Source organism: Podarcis filfolensis (genome assembly GCF_964270895.1).
Source record: "Podarcis filfolensis genome assembly, chromosome: 1".
Taxonomy (NCBI): Eukaryota; Metazoa; Chordata; class Lepidosauria; order Squamata; family Lacertidae; genus Podarcis; species Podarcis filfolensis.
The window spans coordinates 50860835-50874486 of NC_139604.1; the positions used below are offsets into that span (position 1 = coordinate 50860835).

A 13652-nucleotide genomic window follows, 5' to 3' on the forward strand; every position below is an offset into this window, starting at 1 on the left:
TACACAGATTGTCATATGTTACATGCACAAATGCATATTATCCATTGGATGTTCATGCGCCTGGAAGCTTCAGTTGATGTGTTTTTGTGTATACACATGCACAGACGTACACACAAAAACACACACACAAAAACACACACAACTATTGGGAAGTGCCTGATGCTACTTGGGAATTTTTAGAAACAAAAAAATTGCTATTTTTAAATGGATAGTGTAATCTGCGAGTTTGGAACCATCACATCAAAAAATAGGTGAAGTCACCTCAGTATTCAAATGGTGATGAAGTCTGCTGCCCCTACCTCAGGAACCCTTGTACTCAATTTAGTGATGAAATCTTGAGAGACAACCAAACCTATGCCAAAAAATGTGCATAGGTATCAAGCATTCTTCCACAGCAGCCACTTCTAAATGATTGACCAACTATAGGACATGCAACTTAAGGTATCAGTGTATAATCTTGTAAAAGTCTTTTGTTGTTAGTGTTTTAATAACAACTTCATCAGGTGCTGTACATGTAGAAAATATAAGAGAGACTGAATAGTTAAACCAGGATTCTTTATTGGGCCAATATCTTATATAATAAGGGAAGGTAACATGTCACCTGTTTAGAATTTGTAGGAATACATATCTACATAACATCAGCCAGACCTCCTTATTTCATACAGCTAGCTACAACAGAGGCAGTATAGGCAGAGGCTATAGGCAGAGGCAGAGAGCCGATACTTTATCCCTGAGATATCCTGCATCAACAGCCATGTAGACTGTTTGAAGCTCACACTAGGCCATCAGTTCTCCATTTCTGGCTGTCAGGGTACAGTCAACAGCTCTCGGCTGGTTGCCCAGGAAACTATAAAGACAAGGAAAGGTTTCTTACAGTCCTTTTTTATTTCAAACTTTACAGAGAGAGGCTACAGAATCCAGCCTCTTGGATAACGGCATTGTCCCGAGTGAATCTCCATTCGTCATCATCATCATCATCTCCTCTACGGGTGCCACTAAGTGCCCTCTGTCTTTGAGCTCTTTGCTCTCCTACTTTTAAGGCTCGCCAGGTTCTGGGAGATGGTGGGTCTGGAATGCTTTCTAGTGACAACGTGTCAGCCAGCTGCTGCTCCAGCTCTGCCTGCTCCTCCTCTCCCATTATTTCTCAACTTTTCCTCCTCATCTGCCTCTGAGCTGTGACCTCCCGCAAACCACTGTTGTGAATCTATACAGTCTTCCTCCTCCCTGGAAGGGTTAGGATGGGGAGGGGGTCTCCACCACTCCTCCTCCTCTGCCCAGTCCCTGACACTGGTTCTAGATGTGCACAATGAGCCTACCTACCTTGACACAAGTGAATTATGGCAATCAGATCAATGCATCCTGTTCCTTAATTCATTGTATGTTCGCATTAGCAGCTTAAAACACAGCAAATGTTTTGAGAGAACTGCAGCAAACAGCAGTGTCTCAAGAAACTACAGGATTAATATTAATTGTAAATAAACGTGTGAATGCAGCTTCAAAAACTAGCAGTGGAAACACTGGATTTGGATTAAGCAGTAATGGGAACATACCCTAACTATTAGGGAAACATGTGACCTCAGGTAAAAGTTATGGAGACAGGCCTTTCCCCTAAAGGCCATTGTGTGCATTATTCCTTATTACCACCGTCTCTCCATTGCATTGACTTAATCATAGCTCTGCAGGCAAATTTACAGCAAAATCATATTTCTATCAAGATGTATTAACAAATTCATTTTAAAGTAAACAAAAGAAAGATCTATAAAAGAATAATTAAAAATGAATTTGAGATAGAATTAGATTTAAGTTTGTTTTCTCTCCATATATCTTATTTTTTGTTAAGCATATAAATCCCCCCAGAATTTTGTTACAGGATTCTACTTTAGACAGATTGGCTATCGAAGAACAGTATATTGTCTGGCTATCATTTATCAAAGAACTGTATATTATCTGCACTGGACATAACCTGGTAGCCATCTTGGTTTTAATGCACAGAATTCCATTTGAGAACATTATACATGTTTCTGGGTGTACAATACCTGATGTGCAAATGTTCAGATTATTTGAATCACAAAAACTTTCTGGGAGGAAAATAGACATATTTGCTTTTCTGACAAGCATGTGGGGATGTTTTGTGTCATCAATAATCATTGCTGAATCTAAGCTAATACTGGCAGATTATTTTTATTTTATTTATTTTATTATTTCTACACCGCCCTATACCCAAAGGTATACAGGTGTGTTTTTTAAGCATCTCAGTGGTATCACTTTAGTGAGTCTGACTCTTGAAGCCTTCTGACAAGCCTGGCTATTACAGAGTGGTAGATGTGATGCCAGAGGTCGATGAGAAGGAGGAACCCCTTCTAAACCGAGTCAAGGCTTCTTTGCTGATGATGCCTCTTGCGACCAGGATCTTGAGGAAGTTGTTCCGGAACTTCTGCCCTATGAAGGCATATATGATGGGGTTTATGCAGCTGTGAGCAAATCCCAGGATTTCAGTACCCGAAAGGGCTGCATCAATGCTGTTGCGAAGGTCACAGGTTTCACCAATAGCTCCAGACCTCATTAACGTATCAAGAAGCAAAGAGATATTGTAGGGCAGCCAACAGACCAGGAAGACCAGCACCACAGCCAAGATGACTTTCATGGCCTTCTTTCTTTGACTGTTATTAGTCTGGTAGAGTCTGTGTACCGTCACACCATAGCAGAAGAGCATGATGATCAAGGGAAGAAAGAAGCCAAACGTTTGTGGCAGGATTCTCAGTTTCACTCTAATCTCAGATGTCTGATTCCCTTCAATATTTTCATAGCAAATACACTTGTAGAATTCAGGTGGTAGGTAAGCCACACGGAAGATAATCCCAGGAAGGGAGAAGAGGAAGGAGAACAGCCAGATGCCAACGCAGACAAATCTGACCCAGCTCCTCTTCTGAGTGACTGCCCGGGTAGCATAAACGATTGCCAGGTAGCGATCCATGCTGATGCTGGCCAGCAGGAGGATGCCACTGTAGAAGTTGACTTCCTTCAGGAGTGACAGGATTTTGCACATGGGAGTGCCAAAGATCCATTCATGCGCTCTTTCTACAGCCCAGAATGGCAAACTAAGTGCAAAGAGGAGATCAGCAATGGCGAGGTTCAGAAGATACACATCTGTGGCAGAACGGTTTCCTTTGTTGTAGGCAATCACCAGAACCACCAAGGAGTTTCCCACCAGGCTCAGAAGGCATGTGAGACCGTAGATGAATGCCACTAGGTACTTGAAAACATCTGGTGTAACATTAATTCTGCAAGGTGAGGCTGCTGCTGCTATACTGTTAGGGTCAAAGGTGCCGTAGACGTCACTGTAATTACCATCTACATAATAGTCCAGAAAATCCAGATCAGAAAGCACAAATGAATTTGCCATTATTGAGGTCTTGTTCTGGGCCTGTGTAGAGTATGAAACCAAAACAGACATATGAACGAGTTCATTAAGATCAGTGGGATACATATCTGTTATATATGGACCCAACCTAACTTTAACCATTCTCAAAATGCTTGAGCATTTTAACACAGAAGTTAAAACTGCTGCATCTTAAATCCTGCATATCAGTCAATGTTACACAAGAACCAAACAGTAGAGCTAAAAGGAACCTGGCACTCATCTAACATTTCCATTTCGTGCTAACATTCAAAACCTGTTGCTAAACAGAGTAGCCTTTGGAATCCAGATTATACTGTGTGCAGAAAACTCTGCCACAAGTGACAAGAGTTTGCTTTGGGACAGGAGTGGAATTTTCTTCAGGCTGATTCAGGGAGAGATAACTGAGGAAAAAGATCTACTTTTATCTATCCATACCTTCCAATATCTCACTGTTCAAAATCAGGATGCTACATTTTTCGTCCTGAGCTCTTGGGGGAACTAGCTGAGTCTTGCAGGAGGAGGTTCCGCATCACTGGTGTGTGAAAACATATAAGTGGCTGGCTTTTCCACACACACACACAAAATTGCATTGATTTGATAAAATCAACCAGGCTTCTTTCCACACAAGAGCTTTCTGACAACATAGATATGATAGGTCAATTCCAGAGAGATTCCAACTGTGCAGGTTGAATGCATGGCCATTTCTCCTACTTTTCCTAATGAAAACAAAGACTGGGTTTTCTATCATTCCACAGAGGCCATAGATTGCAGCAACAGGGACATAATTTAATTATTAAAAGCATATTTTGTTCCCAAGAAGGGATGAGGGTGGCGCTGTGGGTTAAACCACAGAGCCTAGGACTTGCCGATCAGAAGGTCAGTGGTTCGAATCCCCACAATAGGATGAGCTCCCGTTGCTCGGTCCCTGCTCCTGCCAACCTAGCAGTTCAAAAGCACGTCAAAGTGCAAGTACCTTCTGGCGGGAAGGTAAACGGCATTTCTGTGCGCTGCTCTAGTTCGCCAGAAGCGGCTTAGTCATACTGGCCATATGACCCAGAAGCTGTATGCCGGCTCCCTCTGCCAATAAAGTGAGATGAGCGCCACAACCCCAGAGTCGGCCATGGCTGGACCTAATGGTCAGGGGTCCCTTTACCTTTACCTTGTTCCCAAGAGGGTTGTGCCTCCTTTTCAAAACTCTTTTAAGTTTTCTCTAGTTTTATTTATACCCCTTCCTTTCATTTCTGTTAGTGTTTATTGTGCTTATTTTTTTAAATGTGTAATCGATCATGGATATCTGTGATTCCTGCACACAACAGGGACTCACACAGGTACTAAAGCAGCCAAAAAATAAAATAACATATGGGAATTTCTGCAATAGGGCGATTGTTTGGAAAATATTGGGTGCTTCCAGATGACCTGTTTACTGAGCACGCAAAGCTTCATTGCTCCAAAGCTTTATGGTGCTTTCCCCTGTCATTTTCCTTATACTGTAACAAAAAGTCTAAAATTGTGCAACATGAATTTGCCAGTACAGTGGTACCTCGGGTTAAGAACTTAATTCGTTCTGGAGGTCCATTCTTAACCTGAAACTGTTCTTAATCTGAGGTACCACTTTAGCTAATGGGGCCTCCCACTGCCGCAGCATGATTTCTGTTCTCATCCTGAAGCAAAGTTCTTAACCCGAGCTACTATTTCTGGGTTAGCGGAGTCTGTAACCTGAAGCATCTGTAACCCGAGGTACCACTGTACATGATTGAGTCTCTCCCTAAAATAGCAACTGTCTGGAGGGGTTTATTGTCTATTCTGAGGACCAACCAGGGCTTTTTTCAGCTAGAACTCACCGGAACTCAGTTCCAGCACCTTTAAGGTGGACACAATTATAAGAGAAGAAGGGAGGCACTCATGATGAGTTCCAGAACTCATGCACAATGTTTTCCTTTTATGAGGCTAAACTACATGTGGTGAAGAATTTGATATCTGTGCACACCAGAGGTAGGCAGCATGGTGCTCTCTTTTTATCTTGGACTTCATCTCCCATTTGCTTCATTCCTCATTTCCCAATGGTCAGGGATGATGGGCGTTGTAGTTCAGCATTATCTACAGAGCACCACATTGCCTACATCTGGCATATTACTACACACCATCATATGTGAAAACGGATCAAGTGTTTATTTTTATGTGATAACTTTGAAACATCTGTCATAACCACTGCCAAACATACACATGTGCTGTTTTGCTCTCTTCCTGTGGAGAGCATATGTCTGTGTAGCAAAACTACATGTGTGAAGTTTCACCTTTACGGCAATGTGGGGAAATCTGTGCCAATAACTTGGTTGCTTTTGCTGTTCTTGCAATAGGAAGTGTGAGCACACCTCTTTCTCAAGATGCACAGCATGTTTGCTTTAGCAGGTCTGCCATGCAGGTCTCATTTCTGAGGTCTGCAATACCCAATGCATAAAGTTTTTCCTACATGGACCTTTGTTCTCTGCTTTAAGGCTAGGAAACAACCAACACTGGAGAGATGACTCCTTTCAGTATATATTCAAAATCCAGACTGCAAAAAAAAAAAATCAACCTATAGTGACATTTCCTGATATTCTTATCTTTCATATGATTTGTAAAATTAGTCTGGTGACGAGTTCAATGTAGATTTGGACATTCTGCTTCTAAAATGCTGCTGTAACATGGGAGTGAACAGAAATGAAGCTGCCACTGAGATAGCCTCCTGTTGCGATTAAATGCTTCTCTGGGCTGACACTGTAAACTCCCTTTTGCTCACTGGTCCAATGGAATACCCCATAATTGCTACATAGCCAGGCAGTACATGACAGTTTGGTCTGTATCCCTGATGCATGCTGCAAAGAGTCGGGGGGAAATGCGTGGTACATTGCAATGCCAGTCTGTGTAATCACGAAGTCCTAGAAAATGCATGAGGAGACTCATGCAGAGGTGTAGCTGCTGTTGAATACCTGACAGTGATTTCCTGTATAAACAGGTCTCTCCTGTGGAGGCAGCTTTACTTTCAGGGTGTGTGAGTGTGAGTGTGATGAGTGTACTATTAGCTGCTTCCTTTAAGAATATAAGAGCAGCATCTTTTTCCCTTCACCTTTCTCTGTTTTCCCCAGTCAAAATTTATGCTGTAAGCTCTATGAGGCCAGAAACCTGTCTTTTTGGCTTATGAGGAGTAGCAGCAACAGCTGTAGTAAATAGTTGTTGCAATTGTTGATAATGATGATGCTGTCTATAGCTCATCATCACTTGCAGAATCCTTCTCTAGATAGCTGTTCCACCTCAGAAGTCATTCTGTATTAGTTCCAAATATGTGAGCTGCTTATTATCATCTACCCCAGATCAGGTAAGGTAAAGGGACCCCTGACCATTAGGTCCAGTCGTGACCGACTCTGGGGTTGTAGCGCTCATCTCGCTTTATTGGCCAAGGGAGCCGGCGTACAGCTTCCGGGTCATGTGGCCAGCATGACTAAGCCACTTCTGACGAACCAGAGCAGCGCACGGAAACGTCGTTTACCTTCCCGCCAGAGCAGTACCTATTTATCTACTTGCACTTTGACGTGCTTTCGAACTGCTAGGTTGGCAGGAGCTGGGACCGAGCAACAGGAGCTCACCCTGTCACGGAGATTCGAACCCCCGACCTTCTGATCAACAAGTCCTTGGCTCTTTGGTTTAACCCACAGTGTCACCCGCGTCCCCACCCCACATCAGAGACAGCTGCAATTCAGTATCAGGTGCATCACTTTGTATTCAAAATTATCTATTATTATTATTATTATTATTATTATTATTATTATTATTATTATTACTACTACTGCTGCTGCTGCATTATTCTTCTTATTATTTTCCCTGCCTTTCATCCCAAAGTCCCAGGATGGGCTACAACAATTATAACACAACATTAATATTTAAACACACAGTATTAGACATCTCTGTGTGTATTTTGTTTCCGATTATTCTTTAAAATTGGAAATACTGTATGCTCAATTGCAAGAAAACTATGATCAGTGCTGTAATATCACATGCAAAATGGGTTTTAGACTGGTATAATTTAATATGCTGTTCCAAATAATATTTAGTAAGATTTGAGTCTGCTGACTGACATCGCAATACAAGGCAGATACAATCATCATGATGAACAGTGAGGATCTCACCGTCAAAATGCTACAGCAACTTAACTTTTATCATCTAGCTTGTTAGACATTTATGTAGAACTTTAGCACTCTAGAATACCAAGTTTTGCCTATCAATGCATTGTTCCCAATATATTAATGTATTGTCCTTATCATCATTCTCATCTTCAACCTCAGTCCTATGCAGAGTTAGGCAGACTCATCCACTTACCTGCCTGCTTTAGGGAATCGTCTTGAGGACACCAGCATGTGGAGCTGAAAGTTCGGGTTTTCTAGGAGGAACTGGCCTTTGCAAAACTTCCCTCCGCAGAGCACATCAAACCCTTCGTTACATTACCTAAGAGGCGGGGTGAGGAATGGCCTGTGGATGACTATAACAGAAAACAGCTCCAACTGTGAGAAGTATACTAGTAGGTGGCTCGCTCAGTTCCTTCACTTTGATTACCCCAACAAGATACTAGTTTGCAGTGCATTACCTGCAAACTTCCCCTGTATGTGAAGACAGGCTCTGGTGGATTGAGCGAATGAGACCAATAGTGGGTCCATTGGTGAAGAAGGCAGTTTCTGCACATGCTATAGAGGGAATTGAGGGGCAGATAGGGCTTGTCAACCTGGATAGGTAGCTCATCTAAGAGAAGGAAAACACTGTTCCTAAACCTCCACTGCCTTATGGGAAATTTGTGGGAGAAGAAAAGGATAAGGAGTAAACCCTACATAAATCACGTTTACCAACCTCCCATCAAATTATGGCTAAGTGCCTATCCACAAAATCCTACTGCAACCGTGTAGTGCAAATTCTTGGTGTTACACAACAGGATTTGTGAGGTCCACATCTGAGAACCAGGGCTGTGCAGGAGAAATGCAGATTGATGTAAAGCTTGGAGACTTGCGTTCCACCACTGCCTTTATCTCTTAACCTCACTCTCTAAATGTAAAAAAAAATTAAAGTGACTTAGGGCTCATGCCAATGAGCTATTCATTTATTCAGACTTGCTTGCACAAAGCTTACACAGAGGTTAGATTATCGGCATGCACGCACACCCACCCACACAACCCCTAACTGGTGTTTTCTCATAGGCATATTCTTCAGCCTGTAAGTGACACAATAACAGTGCAATAGTAGTGGTTTTATACCAGACTGTCCACGCATCATTCCACTTTATTCGTTGTTTTGTGACACTTCCCCAGAGTTACTGCATTATTGCCATCTGGAGGGGCACTCTTATGCTATAGTGAAGGGGTGGCCAACTTCCAAGACACTGAGATCTACTCACAGAGTTAAAAACTGCCAGTGATCTACCCCCTTTTTTGGGGTTCAGGTCAATAATTTTGAGCTTTTTTTTAGGGGAGCCAAAGTTGTTGAGCCACCGGACCACAGACGTCCGGTGATCTACTGGTAGATCACGATCTACCTGTTGGACGTGCCTGCATAGTGCAACAAAAGTGAAACAAAAGAACTGCAGAATTCTGCTACAAAAAGTTACAGGCGGAAAGCTATGACACCTGCATCCGTTGGAAATAAAGCTTTATATAACCATGGATCATTACTCTGTATTAATTATGGATTATTATTCTAATAATGGATGTTGTAATTTCTTGGAGATAAAGTCATTATACTGGACAGGCGGAAGACTATTCTTGACTTTTAGCAATAATAACAATTGAGGAGCCCCTTTTGGACATTTTGTGTGAAAAGGGAAATGAATGAGATACCTGGGGTTGAATATTGGAAAAATACTGTCTAGGAGATTGACGAGCAAAGTAGTATTACCTTGGAATACAGCTGGATACTATTCTGAACGCTGAATATTTTGAATAATGTTTACATACATAATTGACAGACGGAGAATCAGAAGTCCAATTTATTTCCTTCTCGTTGCTCTCTTTCCTTTTATTTTTCATGAGCTTTACTTCTTGTGTTTTCTCTTTCTCTTTCTTCTTCTATCCACTTTACTTTTGCTTTTGTTTTGTTTTTTGAGGTCCTCTACTTTGGGTTAATGAGGACACACACAAGAAGGTGATGGATAGAAGGTGAAAAACCCTGCGTGAGAGACAGAGAAGGGTCTCCCAGGGTGCGAGGTTGGGAAAAGGGAAGCTCACAGGCACTGGTAGAGGAAGAGGAGTGCGGGGGGAGCGCACTGCACCCCACAGCGCAATCCCGGTGGGGTGCCATTGCAGCAGCTCCCCTGCCCGCACTGGGTGCCATGCCTCTGCAGGCGGCATGCCACGCCCCCAGGATACACGTCATGCCCCTGCGGGCGGCGCCCCACACCCCTGGAACATGCACCAGCCCCGCCCCTACCTGCTCTCCGCCCCCCGCCCCCCGGTGCCAGAGCATGAAGCTCTGCCACTGCTCCCAGGTGAGAGCTGGGAGGGTCCACCCCCTTTTATGTGAGACAAGTTCTACAGTGGTACCTTGGGTTACAGATGCTTCAGGTTACAGACTCTGCTAACCCAGAAATAGTACCTCGGGTTAAGAACTTTGCTTCAGGGTGAGAACAGAAATCGCATGATGGTGGCTCGGTAGCAGCAGGAGGCCCCATTAGCTAAAGTGATGCCTCAGATTAAGAACATTCAGGTTAAGAACAGACCTCCAGAACAAATTAAGTTCTTAACCCGAGGTACCACTGTACTTCTGATAGAGGGCTTTGTATTTTCTTCTTCTTTCTCTTTTCTTTTCTTTTTTGTTGATTTCTTTTTTTACATTTTTATTTAGCTTAATCTGTTTTTTATTGTGTTCCCTGCTGAAAAGTTTCAATAAAAATAAATTTAAAGGAAACAAAGCTGTATAGCTGCCCCAAAACGTTTGCCAGTGTCAATGGTGCTGAAAGTGGGCTTGCATATAGCCATCTCAATACCATCAAATCATCATGAATGCACAATAAAAAGGGATGTCTGAGAGGGGTCTTTGTTGACCATTCATTCTGACTTGCTTGTTGGGTGGTTATGCAACAATGAGCATTCATCTTGCATTCATCCTCATTCTCTTGTAAGGTATTTACACGTGGATTTGCCAGGTCTTGAGCATCCCAGACCCTGGGGTTTCAGGGCCCAGATCTGAGATCTAAGGGCCCCGGTGATGCCACAGTGTCAGGCTTTAGAGAATCCGATCCCTCCCATGGTGGCAGCCAAGAAGCAGATAAACATGAGGAGTTCTTACCAAGTAATTTATTCCATAATTCAAAGAGAGAGACAAAAGAATGCAGTCTCCCTAAGATAATGGTGTTGCTCCGAGTAAAGTCCAACCCCCTCCGTCTCTCCTATTCTACGTCACCCTTGCGTTGGCTAATCTGAGCTTTCTGCCTCTGAGCTTTCTGCTCCACTATCCTCAATGCTTGCCTGGTCCTAGGTTAGGGGGATGTCAGGAATGCTCTCCAAAGGCACTGAGTCTGTCAGCTGTCTCTCCCCTGGTGTTTCTTCTTCCTGCTTCCTCTCTCAATATTTCCCAGCTTCTCCCCTCTGCAGCCTCTGAACTATCACCTTCTGCAAACCACTGTTGTAAATCTATACTGTGCTCCTGTTCCTAGGAAGGTTCGGAAGAAGAGGGCAGCTCCCACCATTCCTCCTCAGTCCAACCGCTGACACACAGAGGCAGGTCATAGTGATGTCATTAAGCATGACACATTAAGCATCAACTACAGGCACTGAGAGCAAGTCATTCAAATAGAACACATGAAGTCTAACAAATGTGCAAATATGTCACTAGTTGGATATTAAAATAGAAACTTTAGTGTTCCTATGTCCAGCTGAAATGAGGGGGTCATTTTTTTTCTCACCTCCTAATACAGCCTATACTTTTCGGGGACTGCTCTTGTGAAAAGTCACTGCCAATCATGCAACTGCTGTTCCGTACTGTGCGCATTTAATTTCCTTCTGACCTCCCTGTATCTAGACACACACCCCTACGCTTATGCCATTATGCAATTTTTTATTCTTTTGGATGCCACAAGATATTATTGCTTGTTCAGAAAACAACAACAAAGAAAAGACATTTAAGAGTTCATAAGAAAACATAACAACAACATACAATATTGCTTGCAGTGCAGGGTTACCTTTCTGACATATACAGTATATCAATCTGGCAGAAGTGGAAGCATAGTTATCTCAGATTTTTATTTATTTATTTACATATAAAAATATATGTATAAACTTCTGTTCAGAAAAAGGGCAGTTTACAACAATCATACATAAAACCACATGATAACAACCATATGAAAAAATAAAACCAGAGGCCAACTAAGTATTATGGAAGGATATTTTCTATATTGCCAGCAAAAGCTTGGCAGCATACAAATGTTTTCAGAGGTGTTTAAAAATTAGAACAGAAATCAATATTTAATTTTAGCATAGTATGAAGAACAGTTGCACAGAAAGAAAAAAACAAATTATTCAAATTATTCAAACAAATTCAAATTATTTTTTGTTACAAGATTAAGGGTTACCATAAAGTGTTAAAAAACATAAACATCTGTTTTCTAATTAATGTGAGTGTAGAAACAGGACTGTTTGTGCCAAAGGATGTGTTTAAAGCATTTGCTAGAGGGTCCGTGACAGACTTTAAGCATAGCACTGAAGTTTACAGCAGAAACATATTTCTATCAAGATGTATAAATATATTCAATTTAAAGTATACTAAAGACAGATCTATAAAATAATGAATTAAAAGTAGAAAGGGAATGTAGTTTGCCTACTCTCTATATATCACATTTTTACTTAACTACATATAAAAATGATGGCTACATCCACTCAAAGTTTTGTCACAGCATTCTACTTTAGACAGAGAACAGGAGATTGTTTGGACATTGTTTATAAGGAACTCTATATTGGCACTGCTGAATCTCCACTAATATTGGCAAAAATAGTGGTTGGTTTTTTTTAGCATTTCAGTGGTATCATCTTATTGGACCTGATTCTTGAAGTCTACAAAGACCTTCATTGTAACAGTGGCTGGACATACTCTGTCTTGAGTGGTCTGTTTCTCCCTTTTTTTCTTCCCCCCAGCCTATTACAGAGTTGTAGAGGTGATGCCAGAGGTGGATGAGAAGGAGGAACCCTTTCTAAATTGAGTCAAGGCATCTTTGCTGATGATGCCTCTTGTGACCAGGATCTTGAGGAAGTTGTTCCGGAACTTCTGCCCTATGAAGGCATATATGATGGGGTTTATGCAGCTGTGAGCAAATCCCAGGATTTCAGTACCCGAAAGGGCTGCATCAATGCTGCGGTGGCGGCTGCAGCTTTCAGCAATAGCTGCCATCCTCATCAAGGTATCAGCAAGCAGAGAGATATTGTAGGGCAGCCAACAGACCAGGAAGACCAGCACCACAGCCAAGATGACTTTCATGGCCTTCTTTTTTTGACTGTTCTTGGTCTGGTAGAGTCTGTGTACCGTCACACCATAGCAGAAGAGCATGATGATCAAGGGAAGAATGAAGCCAAACGTTTGTGGCAGGATTCTCAGTTTCACCCTAATCTCAGATGTTTGATTCCATCCAATATTTTCATAACAAACCCATTTCATCTTCTCAGTTGGCAAGAAAGCCTCATGGAAGATAATTACAGGAAGGGAGAGGATGAGGGAGAGCAGCCAGATGCCAACACAGACAAATCTGACCCAGCTCCTCTTCTGAGTGACTGCCCGAGTAGCGTGAACTATTGCCAGGTAGCGATCCATGCTGATACTGGCCAGCAGGAGGATGCCACTGTAGAAGTTGACTTCCTTCAGGAGTGATAGGATTTTGCACATGGGAGTGCCAAAGATCCATTCATGCGCTCTATCTACAGCCCAGAAAGGCAAGGTGAGTGCAAAGAGGAGATCAGCAATGGCGAGGTTCAGAAGATACACATCTGTGGCAGAACGGTTTCCTTTGCTATAGGCAATCACCAGAATCACCAGGGAGTTCCCCACCAGGCTCAGAAGGCATGTCAGGCCATAGATGAATGCCACTAGGTATTTGAACACTGGTGGCATAACATCGATTCCGCAGGGTGCTTTTGCTGCTACGCTGTTAGGGTTGAAAGTGCCGTAGTAGTCACTGTAATTAGCGTCTAGATCTAGGTCCGAAAGATCCAAATCAGAAATCACAAATGTATTTGCCATCCTTGAGGTCTTG

The 13652-nt window shown here is 42.4% G+C and overlaps 2 protein-coding genes across 2 annotated transcripts; both read right to left on the reverse strand.

The window, feature by feature from the left end:
• Positions 1 to 541: 541 nt before the first annotated feature.
• On the reverse strand, positions 542 to 7819 carry LOC310749495 (C-X-C chemokine receptor type 1-like). The gene is made up of 2 exons (XM_083586546.1): positions 7754 to 7819; positions 542 to 3424 (listed from the first exon to the last, which is right to left on the reverse strand). Exon 2 carries the CDS (start codon positions 3401 to 3403, stop codon positions 2309 to 2311), a length of 1095 nt encoding a protein of 364 aa, XP_083442672.1. The 5' UTR covers positions 3404 to 3424; positions 7754 to 7819; the 3' UTR covers positions 542 to 2308.
• A 4469-nt stretch (positions 7820 to 12288) lies between these two features.
• Positions 12289 to 13652, reverse strand: LOC310746514 (C-X-C chemokine receptor type 1-like). Its single transcript, XM_083580363.1, has one exon. The coding sequence runs from the start codon at positions 13637 to 13639 to the stop codon at positions 12548 to 12550; it is 1092 nt and encodes a 363-aa protein (XP_083436489.1). The 5' UTR covers positions 13640 to 13652; the 3' UTR covers positions 12289 to 12547.